This window comes from Diabrotica virgifera, chromosome 4, assembly GCF_917563875.1.
Source record: "Diabrotica virgifera virgifera chromosome 4, PGI_DIABVI_V3a".
Lineage (NCBI taxonomy): Eukaryota > Metazoa > Arthropoda > Insecta > Coleoptera > Chrysomelidae > Diabrotica > Diabrotica virgifera.
The window spans coordinates 20161730-20185305 of record NC_065446.1 but is presented as its reverse complement, the minus strand read 5'-3'; the positions used below and the strand labels follow the sequence as shown (position 1 = coordinate 20185305).

At 33.5% G+C, this 23576-nt stretch overlaps 2 protein-coding genes across 2 annotated transcripts in view; one reads left to right on the top strand and one right to left on the bottom strand.

The window, feature by feature from the left end:
- Positions 1 to 4932: 4932 nt before the first annotated feature.
- The window catches only part of LOC126882939 (fas apoptotic inhibitory molecule 1), a 30439-nt gene continuing 11795 nt past the window's right edge, over positions 4933 to 23576 (top strand). The window contains exons 1-3 of the mRNA XM_050648015.1: positions 4933 to 5072; positions 12015 to 12207; positions 15793 to 16021. Coding sequence (XP_050503972.1) covers positions 12052 to 12207; positions 15793 to 16021 — 385 coding nt within the window. The 5' untranslated portion in view covers positions 4933 to 5072; positions 12015 to 12051. The remainder of the gene's footprint in view (positions 5073 to 12014; positions 12208 to 15792; positions 16022 to 23576) is intronic.
- LOC126882940 (uncharacterized) lies at positions 16392 to 20272 on the bottom strand. Its single transcript, XM_050648016.1, has 2 exons — positions 20023 to 20272; positions 16392 to 16852 (listed from the first exon to the last, which is right to left on the bottom strand). Exons 1-2 carry the CDS (start codon positions 20142 to 20144, stop codon positions 16480 to 16482), a joined length of 495 nt encoding a protein of 164 aa, XP_050503973.1. The 5' UTR covers positions 20145 to 20272; the 3' UTR covers positions 16392 to 16479.

Here is a 23576-nt window from a genome sequence, read left to right as displayed (position 1 = left end):
GGGATTCCAGATTGACTCGATCTATACTGACTTTTCTAAAGCATTTGATCGGGTTAACCATGGGGTCCTATTACAAAAACTAAGAGCTTTGGGTATTGTGGATCCCCTTCTTCAGTGGATTTCAGAATTTATTAGCGGCCGTACGCAGGCAGTTAACTTAGGAGGTGTTACTTCCATTGAAATAACAGTTCCATCGGGCGTGCCGCAAGGCTCTCATTGTGGCCCTGTTTTGTTTTGCTTGTTTCTGGTTGATTTAGTAGAAAAAATTAAAAATTGTAGTGTTCTTATGTTTGCTGACGATGTAAAACTGTTTAGAAAAATTCAATCCTGGGATGATGCTGTTATACTACAGGAAGATCTTAAATCTTTTTATGATTGGTGCAATTTAAACAGAATGTCACTTAATATAAACAAATGTCATAAAATGACGTTCTCGAGGAAAAGAAATCCAATTACATTCGTTTATTATATTAATAGCTTGCCATTAGCCTCTAAAAATGAAGTATCAGATTTGGGAATCTGGTTAGACACCAAACTGTCATTCTCATGCCACATCAATCAAGTAACAAACAGGGCGATGAAAGTATTGGGATTTATCCAACGCACATCTGTAGACCTGTCTTTGTTCACATTTAGAAAACTTTATTGTGGTCTCGTTAGGCCTATTATAGAGTTTGGATCAGTTGTATGGTCCCCATCATACAACTGTTACATTGAACATATTGAAAGAGTCCAAAATAAATTTTTGAGGGTAGCAGCTTATAAGAGTGGATACAGGAGAGAGGAATATGACTATCAGTGGGTAAGAGATAGTCTAAATTTACCAACACTTGAGTCAAGGAGGACATTGTTAGATTTATGCTTCCTACACAAAGTTATTAATGCTTTCATAGATTGTCCTCAATTGATATCACTTTTTAGTCTTAAAGTTCCTAGTAGAAGCCACAGACAATCAGAAATCTTTTCAGTGCCATTTCACCACACCAATTTTGGTATAAATGAACCGACTACACGATTGGTTCGGAGTGCTAATAGCCTGCCAAGACAAATGGATATTTTTGACTCCAAAATTGGTTTGTTCAAAAAACAACTAAGGGGTATCTTACAATAAGTTTGTTGTAGTTCTGTATTGTTCTTACAATATGTTTGTTTGTATTATTCTGATGTGTTTATTATTTTAATAATTTATTATTGTTGAGGTGTAACTTGTAAAAGTCTTGTTGTGTGTAAAACTTGTAAATGGATGCCGTAAATAAATAAATTAAAATTAAATTAAAAAATAATTTTACATATTAGAAAAGCTGGTATTTCACACGAATTTTTAAAAATGTAGTTCAATTGGTGACTAGTCGTGGTAAGTGAACGGGGAGGTGGGTAAAAAAGGCAACTTAAAACTACTATCATTTTTTATATATCGGGATCTACTGAATATATTTTGATCGTTATTTTTCTTACTTTGTATGTAATTTTTCTGTAAATTACAAATATGCAATTTGTCTAGACATTTATTAATTAATAAACAATCTAATTTGTTTAAACAATTTTTAAAAAAATAATTTTTTCCAAAAATCCATGGTTAAGGTATACTTTAATAAATAAATTATGTTCTGAAGTTATTTTCTTGTGGCATTTTTATAATCAACAATTTTCAATGGAAAATAAGTCACAATTTTACAAAAAAAAATTTCCCTCGTGTTTACTATGGAATCTCTAACTCTTTGTCTTTTTAAAGACATATCACATGCTATGATTTTTTTGTGACGGATATTCTTGAGTTGGGATTGATTTCATGTAATCGAATGAACTATCTTTTATTAAAATCGTCCCAGAAACGCAACTCATAAATATTGGCGATATCATTTTAAAGTCCTCTACTTTAAAATGTATAATATACGTCTAAATTACCAATATAAATGAGTCAGATTAAATAAATAATTAGAAGAATTTTTTTACTTTGCAACAACATTTTTTTTATTTTAGTAGTATTTTTTATTTTGACAACGAATCCCGATTTGGGCTTCGAAACGTTAATAAAATCATTTTTTGGTAAAATTGTGACTTATTTCCTATTGAAAATAGTTTATTATAAATAAATTATCTTTAATAAACAATTATCTAATAAAAATCATTAATTTATTAAAGTGTAATTTAACTTTTTCTATGATCATTAATGATACTATGATTAAAAAGAATGATTTTTGTAAAAAAAATATTTTTTCAAGAATTTTTTAAACAAATTAGACTCTTCATTAATTAATAAATTTATAAACAAATTGAATATTTGTAATGTACGTAGAAATTACATACAAATTAAAAAAAGAAAGATCAAAATCCATTGAGTTGATCTATCTATCAATCGGTTTTAAAACGTCTTGCGACGTTGTCCGATGCCTAATTTCCATGACACTCTATCATCCCATTGGCCCTCTCTAAGATCTCTTGCGCTCATCGCCTTCGTTACTCCCTCTCTCCAAGATTTCTTGGGTCTTCCTCTCTTTCTGCGGTTTGGTGGTACCCATTGCATAATTATTTTAGGGAGTCTTGAGTTATCCATCCTCTGGACGTGTCCGTACCATATCAGCTGTTTCCTTTCTATGTCTGTTGTTAGAGAGCCGTCAACCCCCATTCGCTGTCTTATCTCATCATTACGTATTCTCTCTCTGCGTGACACTCCTACTGATCTTCTAAAAGCGTCCATTTCTACTGCCTCCAGTTTTCTTCTGTTGTTTTCGGTTATCCGCCAAGTTTCTGCTCCGTACAATAGACTGCTTTTAATAAGAGATTCGTAGATATTGTGTTTTCTTCTTTTTCCTATTTCATGATTCCACAGTAAGCTGTTTAGACAACCTATTGTTTTTCTGGATTGTGTTATTCTTCTCTTTATTTCTTCATCATCTTTCCTCGTTGTGTCAAAAACGATTCCTAGATATGTGTAATGGTCGCAGGGCATGATGATTTCATTATTTTCTAATGTGATGTTCGATAGTTCGGTACCTATTGGCAGGTATTTTGTTTTATCTGTATTAATTTCTAGTCCCCACTTTCTATATTCTTCTTGTAATTTCCTTGCCATGTACTCTAAATCATCTTTATCGTTTGCTATAACAACCTGGTCATCAGCAAACTGCAATGTATATAAGCAAATCTCTCCAAGGTCTACGCCCATGCCTCTGCATTTTCGTTTCCACTCTTTCAATGCTTTTGCAACATATATTTTAAATAAGGTCGGTGATACACAACACCCCTGACGTAGACCTTTATTAACCAGGAAGCTTTGCGATAATCTGTTTCCAGTTTTTATTTGTGATGTTGACCCTTCATACAAATTTCTTAAGGCTTTTATTAAGGTGACACTAATATTCGTTGAGTTGATCTGGAGATAAAAAAAATTATATTCGTTTGAAATTGCTTTTTCGGTATTTTAACTCCGTAGATTTGTAGGTTTCCCCTAGTAATCGTTTGAACTACATTTTTGAAAAATCGTAGAGGGTGCTGTGAAGGGACAATGTTTGTGCAAATTTTTTAAGAAAAAATACAAATCCCATTCTTTAAAATGTCATTAATGAGATTCCTTAAATATTATAAACAAATTACTTGTGAATAATAAAAACATATGGCTAACTTTGTCCCAAATGAACCCAGGCTAAATTTTCTTATTTAAAAATTCGTGTTAAAATACTATCTTTTCGAATATTTATAAAAATATTATAATAAAAAGGAAAAGATTCCTCTCATTGGCTGTATACCATAATAAAAAACTTACTAATGAAGTAAAAACCTCACGTTTAGGTAGATGGTATATAATTTATTAAAATTTTTTTTCTAAAATGATCCAAAATGGATAAAATCACACAAACGTTTTCGGACCAATCAGTCCATCATCCGGTGGTAGAAACTTTAGATCCAAAGTAGTTGGAACTAGCTACATATTTAGGTCAAAAGACCTTAATATTATAATAATTATGCCATTTCAGCTACAAATAAAAATATTGTTTCTACGGACAACATTTTTAAAGTTATTCTAAATGTTTATAAACTACAAAATTTCAGAAATTTCGCATTAGGATTTTTGAAGATCTCGATCTCGATTAGGATTTCGATCTTAAATTTTGAAGATTTGTTAACTACGCCAAACACTTGGGTGAAACACTAAAGTTCTAAGGTACTTTTAGTAAAAGTTATTAACAAATAACAATTTTCACTTATTTTGCAGTTTACGTGGCAACAAATTAACTTTTTATCTTTCAAAAATCTGCATTTTGAAGGTTTTTCAATGTTCTAAAAAAATGAATTTTGTAATTTTATGTCAACTATTTAGCTTTTGAACGGAGTGCAACAAATCGAAAAAATCGTGATTTGTGCACTAAATTGTTAATAATTAAAAAACGGACGCGAACTCTAGGCAGGAAACAGGTAGGTTTTCTTCCTATATGTCTACAATAACTAAAAAAGTAGTCAGCTACCTGGATCTTTGAGTGTCCCGAGAAAATCCTTATTACTCTGGACTAATACTCCTTGCGGACGGCAAAGAAGGGCTGCAAATTTTAGTTGATCGCATTACGCAGTACCACGAGAGGTATGGAATGGATCTGAACACAAAAAAATTAAGTCAAGATATAATTGATTAATTAAAAATTAAGATTGTCAGTAAGAACAAGATTGAGGAAAAAACAATCTACGCTAAAGGAAAAGCTTTAGAAAAAGTTCCTAGATACGATTACTTGGAATGTGAGTTAAAACGCACCAGCAAGTCACGTACTGTCACTTGCTGTTGCGTTTAGTAAATTTCGATTTCCGACTTATCATCGACTTATTTTATATGCTTTAAATGATGACGCACGGGTAAAGATTCGCGGACTCAACTGTACAATGGTTCGTCAACAAAAAATAGAGTTAGAGAAAATACATAAAACGTAAATACTCACGTCACGGCACTGACGATTTTATGTCGATATTAATAAAACTTCTCGTTCTTATGCTTGTAAAGAACGATACAAACATAGATACGAAATCAAAATCGATTTACTTACATACGTAGTTATTCCCGTAAAGTGAAATGTGAAAGATAAGAGGTAAGACAAATTTACTTTTCTGTACCGTTACTTGCGAAAACAAATAATAATTTTGGCTTGATTATTGATTTTTTACATATTTACATTTCTTAACCCGCTTTCGTGATTTTATTTCGTTCGTCATAAAAAATAAACTGAACACGATATTTTTGGAAATCGTAAAAAAGATGAATGACCCGTATTCACGCAAATATGCTTAATGTTTTAGTATTCTTTTATTGAATTTTTCTAGATTTTAACGACTGCAAAATATAGGTCAGGTTTATGAAACGTATTTCGGGTATAACTAATTGTTTTCATATTTTATTTCAGTCCCTAAGCGACCTATTTATTAAACTATGTCGTATATCTGTACTTCTAGCTCTGTTCCCCTAGTGTTGTTGTGTTTTGTAATTCTGCGGTTCCTTTCTTTCAACGTTTAATCCAGGAAACCTGCGGATCTGTTTTCTCTATTAGGGGTGGCCAAATTGTGGCTCGCGAGCTACATGTGGCCAGTGGCTTAGCTGAAGATTGGGGGGCCCTCCCGCGGCAATTTTTGTGGGGCCTCGTATTATAAACATAACGATAACTAATAACAGTATTATTACTAAAATATAATATGTAAATGGCACTATTTGACCTTTATTTTTAATAAGTTGTTAGTTGTTAGTGTTAATAGATTTTTTGGGAATAGACATGAAAATCTATTATGACATGTCTCTTAATCCGACAAACCTATTAGTAAGTTGTTGCAACATTTCATCTAGATTTACATTGAAAACATTAACTTCAAAACTTTTTTTTCTATAAGTTATTTTTTCGTCGCAACTGAGCTCATCGTAAAATTTTTTATCCGTTTTATCCGTTTATTTTTAAATTTCGATATCATACCCCACTATTCTGCTATTCCTGCTGCTTCTATTAAAGTTTCGGAAAACGAATTTCTCATTTCTCGAAGATTATCGCGAGCTTATCCAAAAAGTTGAAGGGTGACCGTTAACTTCGCCATTTCAGATCGTAAAAGTTTTGATGTTAGATTAATGAAGTTAAGTATTTTAGATTGAATAGCAATGTTAACGACAAATTCAAAATTATTCATATGCTCTAATAATGCATTGACTTCTAATTTTTCATCGTTTTTTTAGATACCAATGAAAAGCTCGGCGCAAAGCCACAACAGCATCATGTCTGGATGACCACCGGTCATCTTTCATAGGTTTCACGTAGCCTTCTAAGTGTTGGCAAACGCGATGAATACAAAGATATAGTACGTAGTACATCTCATCTTCTAATACTGGCACTAAAAAAACATATAATCTTTTAATTATATCGTAACAAAAACAACTCCTGTACACCAGCAACGGCATCATTCAACACTAGGTTCATATTATGGGATGTAATACAATAAACATAGGAAGCTGCTTTTTTAATGTCAATTATGCGCCTTTGTACGCCTGAATATACATCACTCATGACGCTTGCCCCATCATACCCCTTTCCTCTGCAGTTGTGTATGGAAAAGTGCTTTGATTGTATAAATTTTAAAAATTCATTTACAAGACCTTCTGCACTTTGTCTAATATGCGAATAAATCCCAAACAACTTTCAACAACTTCTACTTTGGAAAGTGAATTATTTTTATCGCAAGTTATTTTTACATACCGGAAAATAAAACTAAGGTGATCGTGTTTTGAAACATCTTGAGTGGTATCAAGAATTATTGAATAAAAACAACTTTTTTAATTAAATTAATCAATTTGTTTTCAGCTTCTTGAGCTAGCAAATTTATAACTTCGTTTTGAATTTGGGGGCTCAAGTAATTTGTTTTTAAGTTACTATTTTTAACGATTAATTTAGCTAAAACGGGATCATATTTAGCTAGTAAATGAACCACCTACAAAAAATTACCTTTTTGGGATTCACTTTCATCTAAACTACCAACATGTCCACGAAACGCTAAATTGCAACCGGAAAGAGCAAGAGTTAGGTCTATTACACGCTTCATTACTTCGTTCCAAATTTCCTATTTTGATGCTTATTAGGAAAAATATGTTTTGGCCCCCAATTTAAAGAATGTAGAAGTATTGAGCATGATGGCTTTAAGGGGCCCCTCTCAACGTCAGCACCCCCCCCCCGGGCCTGTCAGCTACGCCACTGCTTGTGGCTCTTTGAAGGATTATTTGTGGCTCTCAATAAATGTACCCGAATTACTTTTAATTTTTGTGTTAAATATCTTAAATTACTGACAACAAATTAATATAAAAGACTAACTGTAACATCAGGACTTAGACAAGAAGACTCCATATGTATCAATGTTACTATTCAATTTGGCCTTAAAATATGTAATAAGTAAAATATCATCTGAGCTGATAGGAGGATTTGCGAATCGAGGGTCAAAACTATTGTTGGCCTTTGCTGATGATCTAGGTGCAGTCACTCATTCTACAAGAGACGTGAGGGAGGTGTTTTAACAACTCAAGAAAGAAGCAGTTAGTCTGGGCCTTAGAATAAATTAAGAGAAAACTAAATACATGCTAGTAACCCAAAATCTAAGACCAAAAGTTAGGTAGAACATAACTATTAATGACCATGACTTCGAAGTAGAAAAATTTTGTAAATATCTAGGGGCGGTAATCACACATGACAACCACATATAGAGGTCAACCACATAGAGGTCTTGGGGAAGTGAAAAATGGACTCTATATCAGCAGGAAATAAATATACTGCTAGTTTTTGAAAGAAAAGTTCTCAGAATGATAATTGGCCTTTAAAGAGATGGATTGACAGGAGAGTGGAAAAGGTGCTGCACAGCTGAATTGGTGACTGTGTATATTACTGAAAATTATCAGACATATGAAAGCTAACTGGATAAGATGTGTAGTAGTATGGTATAGTTAGACCCAAACCCAGACATCCAAAGTGAAAGTTATCCTTCAACACCAAATTGTTCTATATGGTCCACATAATATTCAGAAAAAAGTCACACCATTTTGAGCATCGGGTTTGGGGGGAGAGGGGGGAGAATTCTGCAAATTCGTAGTTTTTTACGTTTTTCGTCAATATTTCTAAAACTAAGCGGTTTAGCATGAACAACCCTCTACACAAAATTGTTCTACATTAAATTTTAAATAAAAAAGGTCCTATGCATAACCCTTCTAAAATGAACGGTACCAAAGTTACGGAGGTAGTATAAAATAATTAGTCCAAAAAAAGGCCTAACCCAGACATCCAAAGTAAAAGTTTTCCTTCAACACCAAATTGTTCTATATGGTCAACATATTGTTCGGTAAAAAGTTACACCATTTTGATCGTCCGGTTTGGGGGGAAGATGGGGGAGAAATCGGTAAATTAGTAGTTTTTCTTAGGTTTTTCGTCAATATTTCTAAAACTATGTTTTAGCGTAGGGAATGTATTATAGAAAAATATTCTACATAAAATTTAAAACAGAAAAGGTTCTATACATAATTGTTATAAAATCAACGGTTCCAGAGTTACGCAGGGTGAAACGTGGAGGTTTTCGGTACTTTTTATATTTACCGATTTCTCCCCCTCTCCCCCCCCCCCCAAACCCGACGCTCAAAATGGTGTGACTTTTTTCTGAACATTATGTGGGCCATATAGAACAATTTGGTGTTGGAGAATAACTTTCACTTTGGATGTCTGGGTTTGTGGTATAGTTATATGATAAATATTGCCCAAAAAATATAAAAAGTATCGAAAACCTCGAATTTTCACCCTCCGTAACTCTGGAACCGTTGATTTTATAACAATTATGTATAGAACATTTTTTGTTTTAAATTTCATGTAGAACATTCTTGTATATAAAATTGTTTACGCTAAAGCACAGTTTTAGAAATATTGACGAACAACGTAAAAAAACTATTAATTTACCGGCTTCTCTCCCATCTCCCTCCCAAACCGGACGCTCAAAATGGTGTAACTTTTTACTGAACAATATGTGGACCATATAGAACATTTTGGTGTTGGAGGAAAACTTTTACTTTGGATGTTTGGGTTAGGCCTTTTTTTGGACCAGTTATACTATACTACCTCCGTAACTTTGGAACCATTCATTTTAGAAAGATAATGCATAGGGCCTTTTTATTTCAAATTTAATGTAGAACAATTTTTTATAGAGGGTTGTTCATGCTAAACCGCATAGTTTTAGAAATATTGGCGAAAAACTTAAAAAAACTACGAATTTACCGATTTCTCCCCCCTCTCCCCCCAAACCCGACGCTCAAAATGGTGTGACTTTTTCTTGACATTGTGTGGACCATATAGAACAATTTGGTGTTGAAGGATAACTTTCACTTTGGATGTCTGGGTTATGCCATCTTTTTGATCAACTATACTATACTATAGGTCATGTGGTAAAATCAGAGTAAGGCAGAATGTTTCAAACAGTTTTTTTATAGACCAGACGGTAGAAGATCAGTAGGCCGTCCCAGACAAAGATGGAAGGATGATGAAGAATCGTAGTATCCTGAAATAGTGAAGGCTGCTTATCGAATTATTTTCATATTTGAAACAACGATGTGAACACTTTTATTTCACTTTAAAATTTGTGAAATCCAAACACTGAGAGAAAAATTTAATACCTTTTTTACACTTTTTAAATTTGTTTAATTGCGGTTCGCGAAAAATTTTAAATTTTGAAAAATGGCTCGGACTATCAAGGAGCTTGGCCACCCCTGATTCACTTGATCTTCAACTTCTGTTACGATCTTTCTGTATATTAAGCTCCATCACTTGCTCTATTATCTGAACCTCCAGTTCTAATGTACATCTTAGTCCTATCTGCTGCTATATCCTTGCATTTTGTTCTTTTTTGGGAAATTAACATGTTAAATTTTTTGGCGGTTATATTAAATTGGTGAAGTATACTCTGTCAGACATTAATATTGCGTTGTCTGCGTACCACAGTATTTTAAGTTATTCATTGTCAGCTTCAGTTGGTTTAGGTAGTTTTTCTGCTACTTTTACTTTTATTGTGTTGTTGTGGTATATGGTAGTTCGTACGTTTTGAATATTCCTAGATGTATCTCTATTGTGTAGTGTGTAGGTATAATAAGTGGAAAACGTACTGTTGATCGTGTCAAATACAATCTTAAGGTCCAGTAAACATAAATATGCCGACTTATAAAATGAAGGGTACAGAATCAAAACTCGCTTTTCCATCCATGGCCGAAATTAAGTTGTTTATATTTTCTGAATCTGTTTGTTGAACCCTACACGATTCCAGAACTAGTATGACTTAAAATTAGCTTTATCCAATATAAATTCAATGTTAAAAGTCGGCTTTTGAATCAAACCCGTCTTTCTCCTGTGACAGTTCTGAATGAAACCCGTCTTTCTCCAACCGACCAATAGGAGGCATGTGTAAAGTGAGTCGAGGAGACTGACACAGATTTTAATCACTCCTATTTGTCTGACGCAACATCAGTGTTTGTTCACTACTTTTACCAGCTATCAACTTTTAATACTATTTGCATAGATTTTTTCTTTTAAAATAAGCAGTATTACGGGAATATTTTTCTTCTATTCTTAATGGATGTTCAAGGGATTTCTGTAGGACCCGGTAAAGAGGCAAGGAAAAGAACACCGATGGAAAATGAATAGGCAGAACCTAAGCAGAAAAAAGATTAAATCAAGATTATAGGCATGATCTTCCAAGAACTCTATCGTCATTGGAACCGATAAAATCTGTTTTACCACTATCAAGCTAATTACTTTTATTCTATTAAAACCGACAAAAAGCAAAAGCTGTAAAATTCCACCTTCAAAAATGAAAATTGTTTCAAAACTTGCTTTCTCCTAACGAGTTTGTTTCAAAACTTGCTTTCTCCTAACGAGTTTGTTTCAAAACTTGCTTTCTCCAAAAGTTTGCTTCAAAACTCGCTTTCTTCAAACAAAAATGCCAATTATTTAATTATTGACGATAGTTGGATTTTACTCATTATGTAATATCGACTTCTATGGTTAAATTTTATAATATGACACTTAACCTTGTGATAACTGTAATGGTTTGTTTTTTACAAGTTTTTAGCGATTTGTGCCAAACGAAAATTTTTGGAGAAAGCAGGTTTTGATTCTATACCACTCAAATAGCGTCGGCGGATGATTTTCCCGACATAAAACCTTTTTGCTGTTCTGCTAGTGTTGCAATTTCATTCTGCTAGTGTTGGCTTTAATAAATTAATTCCACTACAATTTTCCAGGTCCGTTTGCTCTCTGTTTTTGATGAGAGGTATTATAATGCTTGATAGATTGTGAGATTCTTGGGAGATTGTGAGATTCTGTTTTGTTCTATTATTTTTTGTATGAGTTTTAATAGTTATTTGGTCAGATCTGGTTTTCCGTCCTCTATTTATAAGTTTCTATTTTTTGATTTTTTTAATGCTTCCCCTACCTCTCCATCTTCAATGTTTATTTGTTCTAAATGTGTTTAATTTTTATTAGTTCGTTCATATATCTTGTCTTTGTTCTTTTGGTCTGAAAAGTTCTCCTAAATGTTTCTTTTTATTTGTCTGACTAAATTATTCGTCTCATTTCGGATTCGTTTATAGTGATTGTGTTATGCTTGTTGTGTTTAAGTTGTTCTGTATTGTTCTGAGTTTCTTCTATAATTCACATTTTATCTTCATTTCCTCTCTAAACCATGTAGTTTTCATTTTGGATAAGTTAGTATTCGCTTTTTTAGTCTCTCCAAGTGATTCTGTTGCTGCGTTATTATTGTTACTTTTGAGATTTTCCCAGGTTTCCTCGATGATATCGTTTTCTAATATTTCATTCTCAGCAATCTTCTCTGATATTCTTGTTCTGTATAAGTATTCCGTGCTTAGTTATTTGACTCTAATTTTTATTTGTGTTTCCAATCACCCTCCACATTTTATTCGGAATTACCCCAGGCAGTGTTCGTTGTGTAGTTAAAAACTATATTTAAATTGCCTTATTTTTCAGCTAAATTAACATAAAATTACGGGGTTGAGTTGCCAAAATGTTATCCACTAGTTTATCACTAGAGAAAGCTGATTCTATAGATAGAAGCGATCTAGTGGCATACTGGAGTGTGCCACTATTAGATGGTGTTCATACGGTAGAGTTTGAACATGGTACAACAAGCGGAAAACGGGTCATACGAGTGGATGGAAATGTAAGTATATGTTTAATAGGAGTATTCAACAAAATAAATTAAATTTATTGTAGCCAAATACGGGCTTAGTACAAAATTGGTAATTCACTGATTCTCAAAATAATTTTCAACAAGAATGTTCTCTACTATTCTGGTAAATGTCTTAGACAAAGGATCCAAAACCGAATACTAAGAAACATCGGTGCAAACAAAGACCTACCTCGGAACTTTATATACGAGTAGTAGCAATTAAAGAAGAAATAAAAAGATTGCCAAGGGTTGCAAAAACCGACTACGTAGCTATCCAAACACGAAAGTTTTAGAACTGTTAGATGATCAAGACCTAGTCCGCAGGTTCATATACACCAAACCTTTTAAACTTATAAATATAGGCAAGTCACTTGCCAACAGACAGTCAATATGTGAACAAGTCAATTTAGAGCTCAGATGGTACCTAGAGCATATTACATGGAATATTTTGAACATCCATGTTTAAGTTCACATATTTCATCTTTGTTTCCTTGAGGATCACTTTTAAAGGGTTTTTACCCATATATTTTTATAATATTGTATTTTGGTGGTTAGCATGTTAGATCACGTAAGCACTGATGATGATTGGTCATCCAATCGAAAACTAGTTCTGTGATGTAGCCCTTTTTAGGGATTTTTAAATATATACCTTTTAAAAATGATTTTTGTCGTTTTTTGTATTATATGGTATACAGCCAACTACAGGAAAACCTTTTCCTTGTGGACATAGACAAATATTTCTAGCATGGGTTGCCAATCAAAATCGTGTCATAGCAATCCTAAAGGAGGACCGTAGGGGTTGAAATCAATATTTCAAGCACATTTGTTTTTGAAAGTATGGTATAATTATTTTATTTTTAAATTAAATAGGCATATTCAGTACAATTCATTGATTATCCAAGAAAAAATTCAAGGATAAATGTTGAAAAATAAGCCAACGGTAGCAAATTTTTAAAGACATTTCTTTCTTTGCAATTCGGGAAGGCCCAAGCTATGGTAAATGGTTAAAGCGGAGAGAAGAGGATATGGGTTTACTGATGAGGGGAAAAAGGTCTCCGAAACCGGTTAGACTCTTCCTGCACTCTCCGCTTCAACCAGAGTATTATGCAGCTGCTGCATTTTCGTTTTGCAAAGAAATTGAGAATGTTTATACATTTTTAATTAATTTACTCTTTTGTTTGAGTATTAAGGAATCTTTCTTGTTGGAGCTTTACCACGCTGAGTAGATGAGTTGTGAATTATTTAAAATTCTCTCATCTTAATTTCCTCGGCACCCTGTATGATTTATAAATTTTGAAAATCTCAGGAGGTGTGACCAAAGAAAGTATTCCACCTGTTGTCAATCTGGTGGTACGGAGGCGATATTTATTGTCGTTTTCTGCGCTACTTCGATTGATAACTTAGTTTGTTTTTCGGTAGATGGCCCTAGTTCATCCGTGACATTTCTTTCTTTGCAATTCGGGAAGGCCCAAGCTATGGTAAATGGTTAAAGCGGAGAGAAGAGGATATGGGTTTACTGATGAGGGGAAAAAGATCTCCGAAACCGATGTAGACTCTTCCTGCACTCTCCGCTTTAACCAGAGTATTATGCAGCTGCTGCATTTTCGTTTTGCAAAGAAATTGAGAATGTTTATACATTTTTAATTATACCATACTTACAAAAAAAATGTGCTTGAAATATTGATTTCATAGAAATATTTGTCGTTCGAATGAGTTCGAATCCGGCTGAGATATGAACATTTTATCGGATTTTTACTCTTCAGAAGTACCGCACTTGTTTGGATATAATACGTGATTGTTTGTAACACAAGAGCAAGAATTATAAAAAGTTAGGTAGGATATATATACCAGACTCAGTCTAACACAATTTGAATTCAAATAAACATATATTCTATAAAAATAACTTACAACCGACAAACAACCTACAATAAAATAAAATACCAATCCTCCTGAATAAGCATATCGACGACGCCCACTGTTAATATCTGCGAAAAATAAATACGGCTAATGTTATGAAAATTGAAAGAAAAGTGCGACGTATCTACACACCAAGGAGAAGGAATAACCAGTACTTATTCTAGGCCAGAGGTACACGAATCTTTCGATACTTGATCTGAAGGAACGGGATACCGACCAATCGATACTTGGTTAGGGAGATCCACTAGATCCGCCCTCTAACCGGAGCCGTTGGCCTTTGGTCATTACCCCAAGGAGCCGGTGGAGTTCCCACCATAGCAGTACTCTGGCTAAATCACCTATCTATTGTGGCGAACGTCGTTTTATATCGTGGCAAGTGATCCTTCTCCAGTGCGCATGGATGGTGGTGGAAGGTAAAGTGGGAGTGAGTGTATACTCAGCGCTGGCAAACCAGCGACGTGAGCTTTTAACGCTATCTTTACATGTTACAAATACAATTTTTCTTTTTCTAAAACAGTTTTTTTTAAGATTATAAGATGATTGATCTTCTTCTTCTTTAGCCCATTTCTATCCAACTTTGGACATAGGCCTTCCCGAAATCTTTCCATATCTGTCTGTCCTTGGCTGCGCTTTTCCAGTGAGTTCCTGCAGCTTTTTAAATATCGTCCTTTCATCGCATCTGAGGTGTTCCTCTTCCTCTTCTTCCTGTCCACGGTCTCTAGTTTTGTATTTCAGGATTCCATCTTTTATCTTCCTGTCTCGCATTGTAGCCCGCAAATCTCCACTTTAACCCTGGTATATGTTCTGTTACATTTTTACTTGTGTTTTTTTCTCGTATCCATTTGTTTGATTTTCTGTCTTGCAGTTTTATTCCCAACATTGATCTTTCCATTTTTCTCTAAGTTATTTCTATTTTGTTTATGTTATACTTTGTTAATGTCCATGTTTGTGAGTCATACGTCAGAATAGGAAGGATGCACTGATCAAATACACGGGTTTTCAGATACTGTTGTATCTTTGTGCTTTTTAGTGTCCATCTTAACTTTCCAAACGTTGCCCAAGCCAATCTGATTTTTCTTTGTACTTCAATTGTTTGGTTCTCTTTATTAGCTTTGATTATTTAACCCAGGATATATATATATATATATATATATATATATATATATATATATATATATATATATATATATATATATATATATATATATATATTCGTCAACAACATCAATATTTACGTCATTTATATTTATATTTATTCTGTCATTTTTATTTGTCATGATTTTTGTTGTACTCATGCTCATTTTTAATCCTATCTTCTCTGATGCTTGTGCTAGTTTAGTGATCATTGTGGCTAGTTCTTCTTGGTTGGTTGTAATAAGAACAACATCGTCGCAATATCTGAGGTAATTGAGTTTCTTTCCGTTTAGGTTGATATCCATGTCTTCCCATTCCAATTCTTTAAAGACGTCTTCCAGAGCTAAGGGGAAGGGTTTTGAGGATATTACATCTCCTTAGTTTTGTTTTTTTTATTTTCCCATTCGACTGTCGTTGTCGTAGTTGCTGTTTTATAGATGTTATGTAAGAGTTGTCTGTATCTATAGTCTATCCTGGTCTATGATTGATCTGTTATCTTCTAATTATACATGTGCATATTTATAGGAGATTGTGAGAAGAGATTGGATGTTCAAACTAGTCGGCGACGAGGAATTTTATATAGGGAAACAAGAAGCCAAATGTCTCTTAAAAGTAGATCCAATACCACACTTCGCCTTTTCTTATAGTTTGGAGATAGATGGAAAACCATTAGAAAAATTCACAGAAAAACAATCCCAATCTATCAGGAGTTGGGCAGTTATCACCGAGGGAAAGAGATACAGAATAGTATTTGGTGAGTAGATACAAATTAATTAACAATACAGAGCAGTAAAAATTATTAAACAAAAATTATGTAATTCACTGGCCTGCATTTAAAACCTTTTTTGTGGAGTTAATTTAGGTTAGGTTTATACATAGATATATACATAGGCATATAATACCTAGATTGCGCAGTGCAATCTAAAACTCTGCGACCAGTGATAGAGAGAATAATGACTGTATTTGGGATAGGCATCTCTTTCTGGTGCCAAAAATAGAGCCTCAGGGAGAAAAACAAGCAGAGTTCTTAACACCACTTGATTAAGAAAGGGCGCTGACACAAGAACAAGGTTAAGGATTACAACCTAGAACCTTTGTAAGGTTATTGATAAAAATATTTCAAATATTCATAAAAATGTTTTTATTCAAAAAAAATAAATAGGCAGGCAATAAAAATAAACTAATGTAAAATAAATACTGCTAATTTGTTATTTAGAACCGTCCGTTTACATTTAAGAAAGCACTATATCCTGGTTTTCCAGTCCCAATAGGCCCACCGAAATGCCTTCCGTACTGTCCTGTTGCACCAACATTCCAGTTCTTTCCTTGAACTATATTGTACCTTCCACCGGCAGCCACATCAGTACCCCAACCTGGAGTTCTGTTTGCTCCAACAAAGGCGTTTGAACCACTAGTACTGTGAGTATAATCTACACGGCCGCCAAATGAATCGGGTTTAATACCATGTGATCCCCAAGCTTTTGATGCACCGTACGAGCCGTCAAATTGGTGATTACCACTGCTGTAGATAGTACCTTTTTGGCCAAGAGAGTAACCATTTTGGTTTGCTCCCCATGTTAGATCCCTGTAAATGGAAAATTTTAGTAAATAATTCTATTCTGGAATTTATTAAAGTAGAATTAGATTAGAATAAGACAATTCTGAAATAGCCGTTTAGAATAGAATATTATAATATATTATGCCATAAAAGTAGAAAGAAAGTAGGTTTTTGGGTATCTATATTTTTATATAATTTCCTATGGTATTGCTTTCGAAAAATAAAGCATGATTTTTCACAACTTTTTTATAGTCCATTAAAATGTTACATTTTTTAGGCCGTATCTTGCATTTCTTAGAGGAGTCAATTTTATTTCTTTAATGTGTAGGGGGGATCAGTAGAAGCTTAAGTTCAAGTTTTTGGGGTCGCCATCCTTGTCCCCCGGTCGCCATCTTGGAAATGGGGTGCAAAGGGGTTTCGCGCAATATCTCGTAAACTACCAACCCTACGGAAAACCTAATTAAACATAAAATGTAACAAATTAAATTTTCCACATTTTTTTTTGTATTACTTTTTATCGTCAAGTGTCCAACAAAAAGATATAACCAAAAATATATAATTTTTTTAACAAGTTTCCTTTTGGATGTTATAACTTTTTTTCAGTTCATTTTGAAATAAAATAACATTATAGCAATTTTTTACAGCGCTCCAAACTTGACCAGATTCTCGAATGCTCATAGGGATACAATAAAAACAAAAGTTAGGCTTACTTTTCTATCTATATATATTCTTTATTCATACAATTTATTATGATTTTAACATTCCTATACTATTATTAATCTGTTTTTGACCTTTCTTCCCACTATAAAACTTATAACTCTAAGTATATATAGAAAAGGCCCAAGAAGTTGTTTGAGGACAAATTCGCCGCTTCAGAAGAAGAACGACGCAACCGCAAAATGCAAAATTCTTAAGCAGAGCAAAAAAACGATTTTTGATATCAAAATTAGCCATTCATCACACCGCGGTCAGGATCTCGAGATATAAGCGTTTTTTGGGGTGTGCCGCTTGTATATGAAGTAACATAACTTTTTTCCTATTATATATTTTGACTTAAAATTTTCCGAAAAACTTCTTTATGAACTATATTTTATTGTTGTGTTGGTTAAAATTATAAACTAAAAAGTTTGTCACTCAACTTTTTTAAGTAAACATGAAACTAACGAAATATGATGACAAAATATTAATAAATTAATAACTCCTTTTTTAATGTGTTTAAACATTTTGGACAAATTTCACTGTTATCTACATACTTCAAAGATGAGACAGTAAAATTTTTAAAAGGAAATATTTACAGCGACCAAAGATACAGCGAGGTAAATTTGAAAAATCATCAAAATTCATTTTTGGCATTTTTGTATAAAATTTATTTTTTTAACATGTTCCACCAACTCTAGATAAAAATAAACTTCATATTCGGATTCAGCGACCTCGAAAACATAAAAATATCCAAAATTGATCATTCACCTTAAATTTGATTTTCGTGGTTGGCATAACGGTTAATGCCGCTCGTCTAATATATAGATAGAAAAGCATTATTTTTCTACGAGAATTCGAGAATCTGGTCAAGTTTGAAGCGCTGTAAAACCTAGATAGTAAATAAAATTAAACAACTTTATAGTCAAAATTCTTTATTGAAAAATCCTCTACAAAATCGCTAGGATGTTATTTTATTGTGAAATGAACGTAAAAAAAGTTATAACCTCCAAAAGGAAATTTCTTACAAAATTTTCTCTTATTTTTGTTTATAACTTTTTTTTTGGTCACTTTACGATAAAAAGTAATAGATATAAAATTGTAGAAAATTTAATTTGCTTCATTTTATGTAAAATGAAATTTTCTGTAGGGTAGCTAGTTTACGAGATACAGCGCAAAAGTCCTTTACACCTCTTTTTCCAAGATGGCGGCCGGGGGACAAGGGCCTCAACCCCAAAAACTTGAACTTAAGCTTCTACTGAACCCCCTACACATTAAAAAATAAAATCAACTCCTCTAATAAATACACACTAAATGTAACATTTCAACGGACTATTACTACTAATGCCCAAAATATTTGCTTGCTGGAAATGACCACAATGTTATTGTTAGCTGGTCTTTTCACTGGCTACAACCCTATAAGGTGTAGTTTTAATAAGGTGAGTTAGCCAAATAATGAGAACTCTTCTTTCTATAAGCGGAAGAAAAAAGAAACGCTATAACACACGCCATGCTACTGCAAAGTTCTGCTTTGCAAACATAAAATCTTAAATTAATGGAGAAGGATATGGAGAGAAGAACAAGTGCCAAAATATTGAATACATACATTTATTAAAAAGGATGTTTTGAAAAACAGATGAAAATTATAACTAGAGAATATTAATATGGGTACCTACAGACGGGGAAGCAACACGGCAGAGCAAATGTTTATTTTGCAACAAACGCTGGCTTGGATTTATCAATATGGAAATCTGTAGCCTTTGATATAATGAAAAAAAGAGTTATGAAAAGGAGTTAAGAGGTATGAAACCAATTATACCTAAATTACTTCGGCCACTAGCCAGAAAGACGGGGGCCTTGAAACTATTGGTAGTAGAGTGAAAAGTAGAAGGTCAAGACCAAGTGACCAGGTCAAGACACGATTGGCGACCAAATAAAGATTTTGGTGGGAAAATCCCTGTGTTAAGCCGTACAGGACCTGGCACAGAATCACAACCAATGGAAGCAGCAAGCTAAGAATATTTAGAGTGTCACCAAGTCACCACGCCCTGATAAGAGTTCAAGGAATGAGGAGTATATAAATTTCTAAAACGTAAGGCCAATAAGTAGACGATCCTAAGAGATTGAACAAAATAAAATAAGATATTCTACAATTATGAGAAAAAAGTATCATTAGAAATTTAAAATTTTTGTCATGGAATGACAAAAGCCTAACCCAGTACAGTACATAATATAACAAATTCAAGTTATATACCAACATGCCCTATAAAACTCTATATGCATACATACTCGTATATACTATGGGTATGTATATGTATATGTATTAAATATATTGGATCTAATTTTTGACACAGTAAGAAAATTAAAAACCATGATTAAATAAAACTGAAATGGGAAGAGAATCTGGCAAACAACGAATACAAATATTCGTATTTGAATAATATTGAAGTGTATAGTAATAAATAAAATAGAAAATATATTATTATAATCAATTTTCTTACCTTCTCTGCCTCTGCAAAGGAACTAAAACATATTGTTGGCCATCTTCATCTACAAAACTTTCAATTGGTATAGCTGCAGTTGCTATAATCAAACAACACAAGGAGACAATAACTTGTTTCATTGTTATAGTTGGTACCTACTCAGATTTCGGGAAGAAAATGAACTGATACATACTGTTTTGCCTCAACAGTATTTATATTGAGACTGTTACATTCGATTGTAATTCACAGTTTTCTGGGTTGTATAAAAATAAATTTGTATCATAAACATTGTGATAAGGAAAAATATATATGACATTATCTTTTATTGTATGTATACTAAATATTTACTATTCGTAATCTTAAATCTGCCGGGAATTACTTGTTTCTAATAGTATAAAAGAAAACTTACTTATCAGCTTAGGGATTTAAAAAAGGGGGTTTTAGATTTATTGTTGACCTATTAGGTACTTTCATGAGTAATCTGTTTTACTTTCTGCCTTTCCTGTTTTATCTAAAATTGATGGATTGATGATGTGGAAGAAGACTTAAAGATTTTAAAGATCAGCAGATGGAGGAATGAATGTTGCTAGGAATCGACGTGAGTGACGACTGCTCTGTGAGTAGGCTAAGATCCACAAAGGCTAAAATCCTTTTCAAGCATATTATCCTCTTTATAGAAACTGCTCCCATAATGGAGATCTACCGCTTACTTTTCTATCTTAACCTTCCGATGACCAACGGGGGTAAAAAATGACCCCAGGTCAAAAATGACCTGGAATGAATGTTTTCAGCATTTAAATCTTCATCTAACAATACTTCCTCGTTTTTTGATACTATTTCATCTTCTATATCATCATAAAAATCGCTAGCAGTAACAATTTCCTGTAACTCAGCCTCAGTAAGATATTTGCGGGCCATATCTTATATGTACACAAAATACTAAGAAACTATAATAATATACGCCAGGAAATAATAATAATGACTAACTGTAGCAGACAGGAATATCATGATTCGTACATAACAGGCTTCTTCTTCTTGTGCCACTCCTATCGGAGATTGGAAATCATCAAGGCTACCCTGACTTTGTTTACAGCTGACCTAAAAAGTTCATTAGTGGTGCAGCCAAACCACTCTCTCAAATTCCGCAACCATGACATTCTTCTACGGCCTGGATTTTACATAACAGGCACCACATTCTAAAAATAGATTTTGATAACGCGCAGTGTAAAACTACTTGGAATTCCACATAATAGACGGTATTTTACTAAACATCAACTTCAGAATATATTAATTTTTTTTACTGCACTCCGTATTCTAATTGAAAAGTAGGATTGTTTTGCCTTCGCATTGCAACTGAATAAAAATGGTATACATTTTTATTTTATAGTCGTATTACTCCGTAGAGTAACTAGGTGCATTTTTCCGTTGGAACTTTAACAGCTGCAGACGGGGGATGTGAATTGCATAGTGTAGAATTCCTTCCCTCTCTCTTCACTGCAGCATCCATTTGACTTGCAAATTGTAGAAGTCTTGGAGGTGTCACCAGGAAAGTGTACCAATAAGTTTTCAATTTAAAAATGTTTTAGTAATATTTTTAATATTTTCAATATTAATAATTTACTATTAGGATTGAAAACTACTTCGTCTTTCAATGCCAGATGGCGCTAGCCTCCGACTATCATCACTTCGGTTGCAATGGGTGGGAAAAGCTCTAGATGAGAATCAGTTAAAATATGGAGAACAGTGCCTACGTTCTTTCCGATGAGGCTCCAATAAGAGCCGAAAATCGCGATTCAAGGGACTGGACTGCACTCCGTATTCTAATTGAAAAGTAGGATTGTTTTGCCTTCGCATTGCAACTGAATAAAAATGGTATACATTTTTATTTTTTAATTTTTTTTATTTCAAAATATGAGGATAGAATTTATTAAATAAAAACATACGCAGGGGTCCAAATTTACCCCCCTTGGTCATCCGAAGGTTAAAAAATTAACTATAACTGTAACAACTCATGGTAAATTTTGCACGTATTTTATTCCCTTTTAATTTTTTTTTTGTTCTTCAGCGGAAGATGTGTTTATTAAATTACTTCCTTAAATATAATGACACGACTATTAGTCTCACAATATAGTGATTTTTTTCTTTTATCTACAAAACATTTCCGTTTTGTGGACAAGTACCATTTTACTAAGACAAGTTTTACAGAACATTTAAGTACTATTACGGTTACAGAAAACACGCTCGGTTTACAAACATTGTCTTGCTTCAGTTATTTCACTTTTTATGATATTTTATGTTGAGTTTAAGGTAAACGAAAAAAAATTACAAGAAACTAGTCACATTTTATAGCTTTATTTAAAGTTTAATGAACTTTGAGGTCACGATGTCAAAAATATACGTGAAAAGGAACCAAAAACATTTTTGAACAAAAGAGTAGAGAAAAATAACTATTTATAAAAGTATATTATATTTTCAATTGGTTAATATTTTCAATTGGATTGTGTAACATTTGAACGACCCATTAGAACGGTGGACACAAATATGTAACCATATAATTAGGTAGCACAGAAAGTTGGGGGCTAATCATCATCATCATGATCATCCAACCAATTTACGTCCACTGCTGGACATACGTCTCCCCCAACTGTTTCCACACTTAACGGTTTTGTGCTGATTGTTGCCAGTTTTTACTAATCCGCCTGATATCATCTGTCCATCGTGTAGGCATCCTTCCTCTACTGCGTTTATGTTCTCTTCGTCTCCATTCCATTAGCTTTCGTGTCCATCTTAAATCCTTCAGCCTGGCGACGTGTCCTGTCCAGTTCCGTTTGAGCTTGGTGACACGTTCTATAAAATCTGTGATATCGGTTCTTTGTCTGAGATCTCCAATTCTTATTTTATCCCAGCATGGATATTTCCTTACGTCTTTGAGCAACCCTCTTTTTCGATGCTGTTGCCTTGATTGGAGTCAGTGTCTCTGTTCCATATGTCATTATAGGTAGCACAAATTGATCAAATACTTGTTTTTTCAAATTAATCGGTATACTGCTCCTAAATATGTCTCTCAGCGCTCCGTAGGCTCCCCAAGTAAATGGGGGCTAATATGTAACAATAACACTCCAACTAACTATGGAAGCCAATTGTTTAAGGCTTCATCTAGATCAATCACTCAGATCTAAGTTCTAACATGAAATTAACTAATATTTATTTTATAAGTATTCAAAAGGACATAGGACATGGACATATAAACGAAAGAGAGGGAGACCACAGATGAGATGGGTAGATGACCTGAAACACCAAGCCGGCTCAAAATGGATGCACATGGCTCAGGATAGAGACAGATGGGGGAGCGAAGGGGAGGCCTATGTCCAATATTGGATGTCGCAAGGCTAATAGATAGATTCAAAAGCAAAATAAGCTGAAATTTTATTAGTCACACAGCCAATCCTGCCTCAAGCTTTACAAAATAGAAATTATACTTATGACGTTGTTGTTGTATGCACTGTTGGCTTCGTGTAGTTGTTGTTGTTAGCTTCAAACGATGGCTTAGATGTAGCTGAATCTGAATGCTG